Here is a 16,025-nt window from a genome sequence, read left to right on the forward strand (position 1 = left end):
AAATGTAGTCCTCTGACAGACAGAAATGTAGATACAGTCCTCTGACAGACAGATACAGATACAGTCCTCTGACAGACAGATACAGATACAGTCCTCTGTAGCTCTGTAGGTAGAGTACGGTGCTTGCAATGCAAAGATAGTGGGCTAAATTCCTGGAACCACCCGTACGTAAAATGGATGCAAGCATGACTGTAACTCTGGATAAATGGCCTATTATTGTTATTACAAATTGAAATTTTGAAAGTGGTGAATTAGTAGTTCAGGTACTTAGTGTAGCTAAGGCAGGTAGTTAACGTATGGAAAACAGTTTTAGGTTTTGCTCACAAACGCAGTAAACGTGTAGAAGTAAATGCAGTAAACAGGTAAATGTAGTAAACAGGTAAATGTAGTAAACAGGTAAATGTAGTAAACAGGTAAATGTAGGAAACAGGTAAATGTAGTAAACAGGTAAATGTAGTAAACAGGTATATGTAGGAAACAGGTAAATGCAGTAACCAGGTAAATGTAGTAAACAGGTAAATGTAGTAAACAGGTAAATGTAGTAAACAGGTAAATGTAGGAAACAGGTAAATGCAGTAAACAGGTAAATGTAGTAAACAGGTAAATGTAGTAAACAGGTAAATGTAGTAAACAGGTAAATGTAGTAAACAGGTAAATGCAGTAAACAGGTAAATGTAGTAAACAGGTAAATGTAGTAAACAGATAAATGTAGTAAACAGGTAAATGTAGTAAACAGGTAAATGTAGTAAACAGGTAAATGTAGGAAACAGGTAAATGCAGTAAACAGGTAAATGTAGTAAACAGGTAAATGTAGTAAACAGGTAAATGTAGTAAACAGGTAAATGTAGTAAACAGATAAATGCAGTAAACAGGTAAATGTAGTAAACAGGTAAATGTAGTAAACAGGTAAATGCAGTAAACAGGTAAATGTAGTAAACAGGTAAATGCAGTAAACAGGTAAATGTAGTAAACAGGTAAATGTAGTAAACAGGTAAATGTAGTAAATAGGTAAATGTAGTAAACAGGTAAATGTAGTAAACAGGTAAATGCAGTAAACAGGTAAATATAGTAAACAGGTAAATGTAGTAAACGTGTAGAGGTAAATGTAGTAAACAGGTAAACAGGTAAATGTAGTAAACAGGTAAATGTAGTAAACAGGTAAATGTAGTAAACAGGTAAATGTAGTAAACAGGTAAATGCAGTAAACAGGTAAATGTAGTAAACAGGTAAATGTAGTAGACAGGTAAATGTTGTTATGGTCTAATGGTCTAATGTTGTTATGGTCTAATGTTGTTATGGTCTAATGGTCTAATGTTCTAATGATCTAATGGTCTAATGTTCTAATGGTCTAATGTTGTTATGGTCTAATGTTCTAATGATCTAATGTTCTAATGGTCTAATGTTGTTATGGTCTAATGTTCTAATGGTCTAATGTTGTTATGGTCTAATGTTGTTATGGTCTAATGGTCTAATGTTGTTATGGTCTAATGGTCTAATGGTCTAATGTTGTTATGGTCTAATGGTCTAATGGTGTTATGGTCTAATGGTCTAATGGTCTAATGTTGTTATGGTCTAATGTTGTTATGGTCTAATGGTCTAATGTTGTTATGGTCTAATGTTGTTATGGTCTAATGTTGTTATGGTCTAATGGTCTAATGGTCTAATGTTGTTATGGTCTAATGTTGTTATGGTCTAATGTTGTTATGGTCTAATGCTGTTATGGTCTAATGGTCTAATGTTCTAATGATCTAATGGTCTAATGTTCTAATGGTCTAATGTTGTTATGGTCTAATGTTGTTATGGTCTAATGTTGTTATGGTCTAATGGTCTAATGGTCTAATGGTCTAATGTTGTTATGGTCTAATGTTGTTATGGTCTAATGCTGTTATGGTCTAATGGTCTAATGTTCTAATGATCTAATGGTCTAATGTTCTAATGGTCTAATGTTGTTATGGTCTAATGTTGTAATGATCTAATGTTCTAATGGTCTAATGTTCTAATGGTCTAATGTTGTTATGGTCTAATGTTCTAATGATCTAATGTTCTAATGGTCTAATGTTGTTATGGTCTAATGTTCTAATGGTCTAATGTTGTTATGGTCTAATGTTGTTATGGTCTAATGGTCTAATGTTGTTATGGTCTAATGGTCTAATGGTCTAATGTTGTTATGGTCTAATGGTCTAATGGTGTTATGGTCTAATGGTCTAATGGTCTAATGTTGTTATGGTCTAATGTTGTTATGGTCTAATGGTCTAATGTTGTTATGGCCTAATGGTCTAATGGTCTAATGTTGTTATGGTCTAATGTTGTTATGGTCTAATGGTCTAATGGCCTAATGTTGTTATGGTCTAATGTTGTTATGGTCTAACGTTGTTTTGGTCTAATGTTGTTATGGTCTAATGTTGTTATGGTCTAATGTTGTTATGGTCTAATGGTCTAATGGTCTAATGGTCTAATGTTGTTATGGTCTAATGTTGTTATGGTCTAATGTTGTAATGGTCTAATGGTCTAATGGTCTAATGTTGTTATGGTCTAATGTTGTTATGGTCTAATGCTGTTATGGTCTAATGGTCTAATGTTCTAATGATCTAATGGTCTAATGTTCTAATGGTCTAATGTTGTTATGGTCTAATGTTCTAATGATCTAATGTTCTAATGGTCTAATGTTGTTATGGTCTAATGTTGTTATGGTCTAATGTTCTAATGGTCTAATGTTGTTATGGTCTAATGTTGTTATGGTCTAATGGTCTAATGTTGTTATGGTCTAATGGTCTAATGGTCTAATGTTGTTATGGTCTAATGGTCTAATGGTGTTATGGTCTAATGGTCTAATGGTCTAATGTTGTTATGGTCTAATGTTGTTATGGTCTAATGGTCTAATGTTGTTATGGTCTAATGGTCTAATGTTGTTATGGTCTAATGTTATTATGGTCTAATGTTGTTATGGTCTAATGTTATTATGGTCTAATGTTGTTATGGTCTAATGTTGTTATGGTCTAATGTTGTTATGGTCTAATGTTGTTATGGTCTAATGTTGTTATGGGCTAATGTTGTTATGGTCTAATGTTGTTATGGTCTAATGTTCTAATGGTCTAATGTTGTTATGGTCTAATGTTGTTATGGTCTAATGGTCTAATGTTGTTATGGTCTAATGGTCTAATGTTGTTATGGTCTAATGTTGTTATGGTCTAATGTTGTTATGGTCTAATGTTGTTATGGTCTAATGGTCTAATGGTCTAATGTTGTTATGGTCTAATGTTGTTATGGTCTAATGGTCTAATGTTGTTATGGTCTAATGTTGTTATGGTCTAATGTTGTTATGGTCTAATGTTGTTATGGTCTAATGTTGTTATGGTCTAATGTTGTTATGGTCTAATGGTCTAATGGTCTAATGTTGTTATGGTCTAATGTTGTTATGGTCTAATGGTCTAATGGTCTAATGGTGTTATGGTCTAATGGTCTAATGTTGTTATGGTCTAATGTTCTAATGGTATAATGTTGTTATGGTCTAATGTTCTAATGGTCTAATGTTGTTATGGTCTAATGTTCTAATGTTTTAATGGTCAAATGTTCTAATGGTCTAATGGTGTTATGGTCTAATGTTCTAATGGTCTAATGTTTTAAAGGATTAATGGTCTAATGTTCTAATGGTCTAATGTTGTTATGGTCTAATGATCTAATGGTCTAATGTTCTAATGGTCTAATGTTGTTATGGTCTAATGTTCTAATGGTCTAATGTTGTTATGGTCTAATGTTGTTATGGTCTAATGTTGTTATGGTCTAATGTTGTTATGGTCTAATGGTCTAATGGTCTAATGTTCTAATGATCTAATGGTCTAATGTTGTTATGGTCTAATGTTGTTATGGTCTAATGTTGTTATGGTCTAATGTTCTAATGGTCTAATGTTGTTATGGTCTAATGTTGTTATGGTCTAATGTTGTTATGGTCTAATGTTGTTATGGTCTAATGTTGTTATGGTCTAATGTTGTTATCGTCTAATGTTGTTATGGTCTAATGTTGTTATGGTCTAATGTTGTTATGGTCTAATGGTCTAATGTTGTTATGGTCTAATGTTGTTATGGTCTAATGGTCTAATGTTCTAATGATCTAATGGTCTAATGTTCTAATGTTGTTATGGTCTAATGTTCTAATGATCTAATGGTCTAATGTTGTTATGGTCTAATGTTGTTATGGTCTAATGTTCTAATGGTCTAATGTTGTTATGGTCTAATGTTGTTATGGTCTAATGGTCTAATGTTGTTATGGTCTAATGGTCTAATGGTCTAATGTTGTTATGGTCTAATGGTCTAATGGTGTTATGGTCTAATGGTCTAATGGTCTAATGTTGTTATGGTCTAATGTTGTTATGGTCTAATGGTCTAATGTTGTTATGGCCTAATGGTCTAATGTTGTTATGGTCTAATGTTGTTATGGTCTAATGGTCTAATGTTGTTATGGTCTAATGGTCTAATGGTCTAATGGCCTAATGTTGTTATGGTCTAATGTTGTTATGGTCTAACGTTGTTTTGGTCTAATGTTGTTATGGTCTAATGTTGTTATGGTCTAATGTTGTTATGGTCTAATGGTCTAATGGTCTAATGTTGTTATGGTCTAATGTTGTTATGGTCTAATGTTGTTATGGTCTAATGGTCTAATGGTCTAATGTTGTTATGGTCTAATGTTGTTATGGTCTAATGTTGTTATGGTCTAATGCTGTTATGGTCTAATGGTCTAATGTTGTTATGGTCTAATGGTCTAATGTTGTTATGGTCTAATGTTGTTATGGTCTAATGTTGTTATGATCTAATGTTGTTATGGTCTAATGTTGTTATGGTCTAATGTTGTTATGGTCTTATGGTCTAATGTTGTTATGGTCTAATGTTGTTATGGTCTAATGTTGTTATGGTCTAATGTTGTTATGGTCTAATGTTGTTATGATCTAATGTTGTTATGGTCTAATGTTGTTATGGTCTAATGTTGTTATGGTCTTATGTTCTAATGTTGTTATGGTCTTATGGTCTAATGTTGTTATGGTCTAGGATAAAGTAATCCCTCTAACCCCCCTTAAAAGATTTAGATGCACTATTGTAAAGTGGCTGTTCCACTGGATGTCATAGGGTGAATGCACCAATTTGTAAGTCGCTCTGGATAAGAGCGTCTGCTAAATGACTTAAATGTAAATGTAAATGTAAATGTAGTAAACAGGTAAATGTAGTAAACAGGTAAATGCAGTAAACAGGTAAATGTAGTAAACAGGTAAATGTAGTAAACGTGTAGAGGTAAATGTAGTAAACAGGTAAATGTAGTAAACAGGTAAATGTAGTAAACAGGAAAATGTAGGAAACAGGTAAATGTAGTAAACAGGTAAATGTAGTAAACAGGTAAATGTAGTAAACAGGTAAATGTAGTAAACAGGTAAATGCAGTAAACAGGTAAATGTAGTAAACAGGTAAATGTAGTAAACAGGTAAATGTAGTAAACAGGTAAATGTAGTAAACATGTAAATGTAGTAAACAGGTAAATGTAGTAAACAGGTAAATGTAGTAAACAGGTAAATGCAGTAAACAGGTAGATGCAGTAAACAGGTAAATGTAGTAAACAGGTAAATGTAGTAAACAGGTAAATGTAGTAAACGTGTAGAGGTAAATGTAGTAAACAGGTAAATGTAGTAAACAGGTAAATGTAGTAAACAGGTAAATGTAGTAAACAGGTAAATGTAGTAAACAGGTAAATGCAGTAAACAGGTAAATGTAGTAAACGTGTAAATGTAGTAAACAGGTAAATGCAGTAAACGTGTAGAGGTAAATGTAGTAAACAGGTAAATGTAGTAAACAGGTAAATGTAGTAAACGTGTAAATGTAGTAAACAGGTAAATGCAGTAAACGTGTAAATGTAGTAAACAGGTAAATGTAGTAAACGTGTAGAGGTAAATGTAGTAAACAGGTAAATGTAGTAAACAGGTAAATGTAGTAAACGTGTAAATGTAGTAAACAGGTAAATGTAGTAAACGTGTAAATGTAGTAAACGTGTAGAGGTAAATGTAGTAAACAGGTAAATGTAGTAAACAGGTAAATGTAGTAAACGTGTAAATGTAGTAAACAGGTAAATGCAGTAAACAGGTAAATGTAGTAAACGTGTGCACAAGAGTCATATCTGATTATACTGCTGCACCACCTGAACATGAACATGTTGGGCAACATTTGAAGGAAGCCTATGTGCTAATTATTCACACCTCTGTGTCAACTGATCATTGACATGTTGAGCAAGACAGAGCAGCCAGCATCCAGACAACACCATTCATCATCATTCCAAAGCGCTCTGAAGAACATTATTCTGACAAGGGATTCCATCCGGAAGATGACAACATGTTATTGGAACGGAGGCGGACAGAATGTCTTGTTTGTGACCCCATCCGATCCAAGCATCGCCCACCTGCCTAATTTCCTCCTTCCAAGCTGCATGCCACATCACTACAGCCTCCTCTATACTAATCTGAGCTCAAGTTCCCAAATGGCTCCATATTCCCTTTATAGTGCATTACTTTTGACCAGGGCCCTTACGGCCTACTATAGACCAGGGCCCTTACGGCCTACTATAGACCAGGGCCCTTAAGGCCTACTATAGACCAGGGCCCTTACGGCCTACTATAGACCAGGGCCCTTACGGCCTACTATAGACCAGGGCCCTTACGGCCTACTATAGACCAGGGCCCTTACGGCCTACTATAGACCAGGGCCCTTACGGCCTACTATAGACCAGGGCCCTTACGGCCTACTATAGACCAGGGCCCTTACGGCCTACTATAGACCAGGGTTTCCCAAACTCGGTCCAGGAATACAACAAACCTTACAGTGAAATGCTTACTTACGAGCCCCTAACCAACAGTGCATTTTTGTTTAAATATGGATACGAATAAGAGATAAAAGTAACAAGTAATTAAAGATCAGCAGTAAAAAATAACAATATATACAGGGTGGGGGGGGTACCGGTACAGAGTGAATGTGCGGGGGCACCGGTTAGTTGAGGTAGTATGTACATGTAGGAACAGTTTGCCTCACAGACTGAGTTTATGACATGACTCTGTCCTCTGGAGAGAAATAAGGGCTAAAAAGGCACAAGCTCGTTTAACTAGTATCTCTTCTTTATGACCTGCTGTGATCTGTTTCCACGTAGATTCCACTTACAGGTATGCGTCCCAAAATGGCACCGTATTCCATGTATATAGTACTCTACTTTAAACCAGAGGCCAATTGGCCCTGATCAAAAGAAGTGCACTACATAGGAATTGGGGTGACATTTGTGATGCATTCTAATTGTAGGTGTATCCGAGGGCAGGACTGGAACATGTCCTAAAGCGATTGGACACGATGTTCAGAAATGTACATCAACAACAACTCACTAAAGCACTTTCTGGTTCGGCTGTTTTCAGAAATGTCAGTGTAGTTATATTAGCCCAGAGGCCAAGGTGAAGGTAAGACAGAGTGGGGAAGAAGAATAAGAGAGAGGCTGAGAGAGAGAAAAAAAATGAGAGGGGGAAAGAGATGAAAAACCGAGACAGACATACAGAGATATAGAGAAATAAACAGGTTTCTCACCAGGCTTGGCGTCTGTGGTGCTGGGACTCTGAGGAGGGGAGGAGACACACGTCTGTTCTGTCCTCATTCGCACCTGCAGGACACAACCACGCCACCACATTACCACCACAGCATACAACTAATGTTCCCTATAATTGTTTTAGGCTCTGGGCAAATTTCAGGTCTGATGAGTGCAAACTTGAATGTTTTGAACATTCGGTGTAATTCCCATCAAGCGTTTACTGTGAACACTGAGACTGTACCTGCTTTAAGTTGCAGGGCTTGACATTAACCTGTTTATCCACTTGTCCTTCAGACAACGAGGTGACTGAAATTGTTGTTGACTTGTTTGATACAAAAAAACACTTTACAAAATAAAATCCATTATTATTCCCATACCATTACTACAGAGAATCAGACAAATTATGCTACCCTCTGCCTATAGGTTAATAACTCACTAACTAGCAAAGAATATGAACAAAATGTGCACATGCCTACATGCAGCTCTCGCTTTGATTATCAAAACAAGTGCTTCTACTCACGATCGCTCATACTGTAAACACAGTCCAGTTCAATGTAAATGACACAGATCCATGTTTGGCAATGGTCAATTTCTATTTACAATAGACCTACTGCAGCTCGGATTGTTTATGCCACACCGGTCTGTGTAGAGTACAGGCTGAGTAATGCGAGCCAATGCAATATAATCCTACTCCGATGCTTTCTGCCTACAACAAAATCTCTTGCATAGTTAGTTTTGTTTCGTTATGTTGCATTGAAAGTGGCTAATATTGCGTTGATTCGATCACAATTGCCACAGTAAAGGGAAACATTGATATTGTTAACAGTGAAAACTCTAGAACATTAGTCACCAACCTTTTCTAGAGTCAAGATCACTTAGAGTCAACCTGACTTAAAACTCAGCAAAAAATAAACGTCCTCTCACTGCGTTTATTTTCAGCGAACTTAACATGTGTAAATATTTCTATGAACATAACAAGATTCAACAACAGACATAAACTGTACAGGTTCCACAGACATGTGACTAACAGAAATAGAATAATGTGTCCCTGAACAAAGGGGGGGGGGGGTAAAAATCTAAAGTAACTGTCAGTATCTGGTGTGGCCACCAGCTGCATTAAGTACTGCAGTGCATCTCCTCCTCATGGACTGCACCAGATTTGCCAGTTCTTGCTTTGAGATGTTACCCCACTCTTCCACCAAGGCACCTGCAAGTTCCCAGACATTTCTGGGGGGAATGGCCCGAGCCCTCACCCTCTGATCCAACAGGTCCCAGACGTGCTCAATGGGATTGAGATCCGGGCTTTTCGCTGGCCATGGCAGAACACTGACATTCCTGTCTTGCAGGAAATCACACACAGGAGGAGCAGTATGGCTGGTGGCATTGTCATGCTGGAGGGTCATGTCAGGATGAGCCTACAGGAAGGGTACCACATGAGGGAGGAGGATGTCTTCCCTGTAATGCACAGCGTTGAGATTGCCTGCAATGTCAACAAGCTCAGTCCGATGATGCTGTGACACACCGCCCCAGACCATGATGGACCCTCCACCTCCAAATCGATCCCGCTCCAGAGTACAGGCCTCGGTGAAACGCTCATTCCTTCGTTGATAAACGCGAATCCAACCATCACCCCTGGTGAGACAAAACCGCGACTCATCAGGGAAGAGCACTTTTTGCCAGTCCTGTCTGGTCCAGCGACGGTGGGTTTGTGCCCATAGGCGACGTTGTAGCCGGTGATGTCTGGTGAGGACCTGCCTTACAACAGGTCTACAAGCCCTCAGCCCAGCCTCTCTCAGCCTATTGCGGACAGTCTGAGCACTGATGGAGGGATTGTGCATTCCTGGTTTAACTCGGGCAGTTGTTGCCATCCTGTACCTGTCCCGCAGGTGTGATATTTGGATGTACCGATCATGTGCAGGTGTTGTTACATGTGGTCTGCCACTGCGAGGGCGATCAGCTGTCCGTCCTGTCTCCCTGTAGTGCTGTCTTAGGCTTCTCACAGTACGGACATTGCAATGTATTGCCCTGGCCACATGTGCAGTCCTGATGCATCCTTGCAGCATGTCTAAGGCACATTCACGCAGATGAGCAGGAACCCTGGGCATCTATCGTTTGGTGTTTTTCAGAGTCAGTAGAAAGGCCTCTTTAGTGTCCTAAGTTTTCAGAACTGCGACCTTAATTGCCTACCGTCTGTAAGCTGTTAGTGTCTTAATGACTGTTCCACAGGTGCATGTTCATTAATTGTTTATGGTTTATTGAAGAAGCATTGGAAACAGTGTTTAAACCCTTTACAATGAAGATCTGTGAAGATATTTTGATTTTTATGAATTATTTTTGAAAGACACGGTCCTGAAAAATGGATGTTTCTTTTTTGCTGAGTTTACAACATAACCAATTTAAAACATTACTGTAGCAATGAGTTTTGTGCTGTAAGCTATAGGCCCAACACATTATCACCGCATATTGGTTTTGCTTGAATTGCCCTGCCAATGCATTGTTGTTCGGACCATATTTTAACAATAGTATTTCTACATTTGAGTTAGGCTATATGATCACAGTGGTAATAGAACCGTTGTTGTATTGTGAGGCACAGCTGAGTGAGCATACATTTAAATAATTCGCTTTTTATTTATTTTACTGGGCTGATGGTGCCTGCATGTGATGGCCAGTCTCAGTGGCGGGAGAGAGCAGCAGACTGAGGATCAACTTCTCAACATCCCTCCGCTCTCCCTTTCCTCCGCTGACCAAAAAGAAACTTCCAGCTGATGGCGAAACTCGAGTCGTACCGCATTATTTCTGCCTCATGCACAAATTCATGTTGTTACTCCTATGAACAGAGAAAGTTCAATATTCCTTAATATTAAAAAAGACCCAAGCTGCTAATAATAACGCGGGCCTATAGATCCTTTCCTACTCAAAATCAAATCAAATCAAACCTCATATGACTTCCGGCGCCGACAGAGATGGCCGCCTCGCTTCGCGTTCCTAGGAAACTACTCACTCATTACTGCTGCAGTGCTTGTGGCTCTGAGTGGAAATAGGAAGAACGTGCATTTTATGGCTTATAAAAGTGTTGAATACAAAGAGTTGACGGTGCTGAGTGAGACCTTAAACATCAACTCACTCAGCTCTTTGCTCTATTTGTTGACCGTCTCTCTCTAGTCATAGTTTTAAACGTTTTCAAATCTCACCGTATCAACTCTGTAGCTACCTTTTATGCCTGCTACGTTACTGCAGACAGTGATCTGAGTCATCCGATTGGCCAGCGGTAGACCAACAGTGCACTTTTTTGTACAACAAAATTTGTACCTTTAGACAAATGAAATAGTTCAAAATGGTAACAGTTGGTCTCCCCCCTGCACGTCAGCTGAATCAGCTGCACCTACTGCCAACGGCCCGAGACAAATAAAAACATGGCAGCTGAATCAGGTGCACCTACTGCCAACAGCCCGAGACAAATAAAAACATGGCAGCTGAATCAGGTGCACCTACTGCCAACAGCCCGAGACAAATAAAAACATGGCAGCTGAATCAGGTGCACCTACTGCCAACAGCCAGAGACAAATAAAAACATGGCAGCTGAATCAGGTGCACCTACTGCCAACAGCCAGAGACAAATAAAAACATGGCAGCTGAATCAGGTGCACCTACTGCCAACAGCCAGAGACAAATAAAAACATGGCAGCTGAATCAGGTGCACCTACTGCCAACAGCCCGAGACAAATAAAAACATGGCAGCTGAATCAGGTGCACCTACTGCCAACAGCCCGAGACAAATAAAAACATGGCAGCTGAATCAGGTGCACCTACTGCCAACAGCCCGTGACAAATAAAAACATGGCAGCTGAATCAGGTGCATCTACTGCCAACAGCCCGTGACAAATAAAAACATGGCAGCTGAATCAGGTGCACCTACTGCCAACAACCAGAGACAAATAAAAACATGGCAGCTGAATCAGGTGCACCTACTGCCAACAGCCAGAGACAAATAAAAACATGGCAGCTGAATCAGCTGCACCTACTGCCAACGGCCCGTGACAAATAAAAATAGGAACACAAGGCTTGTTTTTTTTTACTGAAATGTTTGGCAATCGACTAGGAAAGCCTTGGAGATCGACAAGTTAATCGTGATCGACCGGTTGGTGACCACTGCTCTATAAATTTGAGTGAAGTTCAATCTCCTAATTCTCGCTGTGGTGAACGCGTGCAGCTTAGAGGGAACATTACACACAACAGTGATCTGAGTCATCCGATTGGCCAGCGGTAGGCCAACAGTTGGTCCCCCCTGCACTGCAGCTGAATCAGCTGCACCATTACACACAACAGCACATCCTACAACCACACCAACTATTAATACCATAAGGAGGAATAACCATATTCACAGAAAACCCTGTAGGGGTGTGTATGTGCGTGTGTGCATTTGTCCCTGCGTTAAAGTCCCAAACCTGGCTGAGGTTGACAGAAGGCAGGGTCTCGCTGGCGGGGTTGAGGGTGGAGGTGATCTTGGGCACCACCAGGGGAGCTCCAGGGAGGGCTGCAGGGAGCGTGGTTCTCCTGTGCTGGAGCAGTGACCGAGGGGGAGGCAGGGCCCCCAGTACAGCCAGGGTCCCTCTCCTGGTGGGGGGCACTGAGGAGGCTCCACTGGCTGCGCCCTGTGGGGTGAAAGGACCCTGGGGGCCACTGCTGGAGGAAGCAGAACTGGTGGAAGTCCTGTGTCTCATAAATGCTATCTCCACCGTAGGGTCTGGTCTGGAGAAGGACAGACAGAAGGGAGAATTGAGAATGGATTGGACTACTTTGAATGTAGTTAAGAGATTGCATCCCAAATGGCACCCTATTCCCTATATAGTGCACTATTTTTTGACATGGGCCCATAGGGATCAAGTCAAAGGTAGTGCACTATTGAATAGGCTGCCATTTGAATGCACTCTACGTTATAGTTCACACGATTCCCTCAGAGATTGTTCTGGACACATTACAATAAAGATGGATGTGTTTACTCTTCTACTACTGTCTGTTTATACAGGAACCTTGAAAACAAGATGGTGGACCTCAGGAGGTTTATCCTGTCAATACATATTCAAGTGAAGTCATAAAGGTTCGGCCCCACCTGAGTTTGGTGCGTGTCAGGATACTTCTAGCCTCCTCATAAGTCACTCCGATTAACGACTCCTTATTAATCGATACCAGCTGGTCTCCTGGCTGTAGTCTACCGTCCTGTCATATGAAACACAAACTACATCAAGGGTCAAGGGTCATGGTTTCATTGTAATATGATAAAAATATGGTCAATATCAGTTAAATACAGGTAGAGAATATCTTAAGGGCATTAGGATATAGTTATTGTATTAGTTAAATACAGGTAGAGAATACGGTGCCTTGCAAAAGTATTCATCCACCTTGGCGTTTTTCCAATTTTGTTGCATTACAACCTGTAATTTAAATGGATTTTTATTTGGATTTCATGTGATGGACAAACACAAAATAGTCCAAATTGGTGAAGTGAAATGAAAAAAATTACTTGTTTCAAAAAAATAAAAAACATAGTTGTAGTTATTTTATGCCTTAACTAACATCTCACACTTTATTATGCATTCACACAAAACCCCTGTGTAACCCCTGATTCCCTCAGTATCAGAAGGTAAACATAGTGACAAGTCACCCTCTGGCAGTCTCCTCCAGGCACTATTTCCTGAATCAACACCATTGGTCCCTCGGCTCGGTTAGCTCCGCCCTTGATGATGAGGCCCAGGCCTGTTCCTTTTGAGATGCATATCAACTGAATGATGCTTTCACTAGGGAGAGGGAGAGAGAGAGAGACACAATGAGGTGGAAACTGAGCTGCACTTCCTAACCTCCTGACAAATGTATGAGCATATTAGAGATATTTTGCCCTCAGATTAAAAAACCCAATTTTGATAAACTCCCATATCTACTGGGTGAAATACCAGTGTGCCATCACAGCAGCAAGATTTGTGACCTGTTGCCACAAGAAAAGGTCAACCAGTGAAGAACAAACATCAATGTAAATACAACCCATATTTTAACTATTTGCACATAATATGAAATTTGAAATGTTTTTAATGCAAGTGTAATGTTTACTGTTAATTTTTATTGTTAATTTCACTTTTGTTTATTATCTACTTCACTTGCTTTGGCAATGTTCACATATGTTTCCCATGACAATAAAACCCTTAAATTGAAATTGAAATTGAGAGAGAGAGAGAGAGAGAGAGAGAGAGAGAGAGAGAGAGAGAGAGAGAGAGAGAGAGAGAGAGAGAGAGAGAGAGAGAGAGAGAGAGAGAGAGAGGGGGAGAGAGAAATAATCAGAAAGACACTGTCGGGAGGTGGCAGAGATGAGAGACAGTAGTTCAGACTAACACACCGACTGTGGTCATGACTAAATTAAATAACAGAAATAGGACAGCACTCCGGTAAATAAACTTAAATTTAGCCCTTCTTCAGCATTCAAGGCAATGACAATCAATGTTACAACCACCTCACAGGTGGGCATAATTCAAACATTCCCAATCAGTATTGGCCCAATCAAGAGATCCCAGCAGAGAGGGATGTGGGGGAAACATGACAATCTAATAAAGATACATAGACAATCAATACAATTACATTGTGATGTAATTACCAAAGTTATTGATAACACTACAAACAACAAGAAAAAGAACATTCCTCATTAAGGCCTGCTGGGGCAAGAGTTCCCAACCGTCTATCCTATATGTCTCTCTTTGGAGAAGTCATTTACCCCCCCATCTCCTCCGCTACGTGGCGCCTTCACCAATTCAATGCCTATACAACGTAAGGCACTTAGTTCATGACTATGGCTTTTGAAATGCCCGGCAACAGGTGATTTTTCCTTGCGGTTGCCAACGGAGCTCTTATGCTCACATATCCTCGTCTTAAGTTCACGTTTGGTCTGACCCACATAACAAAGGTTACAGGAACACATAAGGATATACAACACATTTTGTGTTACATGTTATTCCACCTAGAAGCTTTATCATCTCATGGACAAGAGAGTTCCCTCTGATCATAGCAGGGATATTGCCTTCAGGAATGATAGTCATGAAAAACAATGCTTTTTTCTTAGGCAAATCTGACCTTACTAAACAATCCTGTAAATTTGAGGGTCTCATAGGAAAACTCGTTTATCCACCTCATGGGGATTCAAACGCTTTACCAAACCTGGGGTCACTGTGTAATATGTGGTTACTACAAAGTGGCCACCCTTTGCCTTGTAGACAGCTTTGCACACTCTCATTCTCTCAAACAGCTTCACCTAGAATGCTTTTCCAACAGTCTTGAAGGAGTTCCCACATATGCTGAGCACTTGTTGGCTGCTTTTCCTTCACTCTGTGATCCAACTCATCCCAAACCATCTCAATTGGGTTGAGGTTGGGTGATTGTGGAGGCCAGGTCATCTGATGCAGCAATTCATCACTCTCCTTCTTGGTTAAATAGACATTACACAGCCTGGAGGTGTGTTGGGTCATTGTCCTGTTGAAAAACAAATTATATTCCCACTAAGCACAAACCAAATGGGATGGCATATCGCTGCAGAATGCTGTGGTAGCCATGCTGGTTACGTGTGCCTTGAATTCTAAATAAATCTCTGACAGTGTCACCAGCAAAGCACCCCCACATAATCAAACCTCCTCCTCCATGCTTCATGGTGGGAACCACACATGCGGAGATCATCCATTCATCTACTGTACGGCTCACAAAGACATGGCAGTTGGAACCAAAAATCTCAAATTTGCACTTGTCAGACCGGACAGAAGGACAGATTTCCACCGGTATAATGTCCATTGCTTGTGTTTCTTGGCCCAAGCAAGTCTCTTCTTATTATTGGTGTCCTTTAGTAGTGTTTTTTTGCAGCAATTCGACCATGAAGGCGTGATTCACTCTGAACAGTTGATGTGTCTGTTACTTGAACTCTGTGGAGCATTCATTTGGGCTGTAATCTGAGGTGCAGTTAACTCTAATGAACTTATCCTCTGCAGCAGAGGTAACTCTGGGTGTTCCTTTCCTGTGGCGGTCCTCATGAGCCAGTTGTATCATAACTATTGATGGTTTTTGCGACTACGCTTGAAGCAACTTTCAAAGTCCTTGAAATGTTCTGTATTGACTGACCTTCATGTCTTAAAGTAATGATGAATTGTCATTTCTCTTTGCTTATTTGTGCTGTTCTTGCCATAATATGGACTTGGTCTTCTACCATACGATTATGTATACGACTCCTACTTTGTCACAACACAACTGATTGGCTCAAACACGTGAAGGAAAGAAATTCCACAAATGAACTTTTAACAAGGCACACCTGTTAATTTAAATTAATTCCAGGGGAATACCTCATGAAGCTGGTTGAGAGAATTCCAAGAGTGTGCAAAGTTGTCATTAAGGCAAAGGCTGGCTA

The 16,025-nt window shown here is 39.7% G+C and overlaps 1 protein-coding gene across 34 annotated transcripts in view; it reads right to left on the bottom strand.

The window, feature by feature from the left end:
* Nucleotides 1–16,025, bottom strand: part of LOC118357683 (syntaxin-binding protein 4-like) — a 104,261-nt gene that overhangs the window by 62,779 nt on the left and 25,457 nt on the right. For all 34 annotated transcript variants that reach the window (XM_052477780.1, XM_052477782.1, XM_052477781.1 and 31 more), the window contains exons 8-11: nucleotides 13,260–13,392; nucleotides 12,708–12,814; nucleotides 12,043–12,346; nucleotides 7,597–7,669 (exon numbers count right to left, since the gene is read on the bottom strand). In XM_052477780.1, coding sequence (XP_052333740.1) covers nucleotides 7,597–7,669; nucleotides 12,043–12,346; nucleotides 12,708–12,814; nucleotides 13,260–13,392 — 617 coding nt within the window. The remainder of the gene's footprint in view (nucleotides 1–7,596; nucleotides 7,670–12,042; nucleotides 12,347–12,707; nucleotides 12,815–13,259; nucleotides 13,393–16,025) is intronic.

This window comes from Oncorhynchus keta, chromosome 24 (assembly GCF_023373465.1).
Source record: "Oncorhynchus keta strain PuntledgeMale-10-30-2019 chromosome 24, Oket_V2, whole genome shotgun sequence".
Lineage (NCBI taxonomy): Eukaryota > Metazoa > Chordata > Actinopteri > Salmoniformes > Salmonidae > Oncorhynchus > Oncorhynchus keta.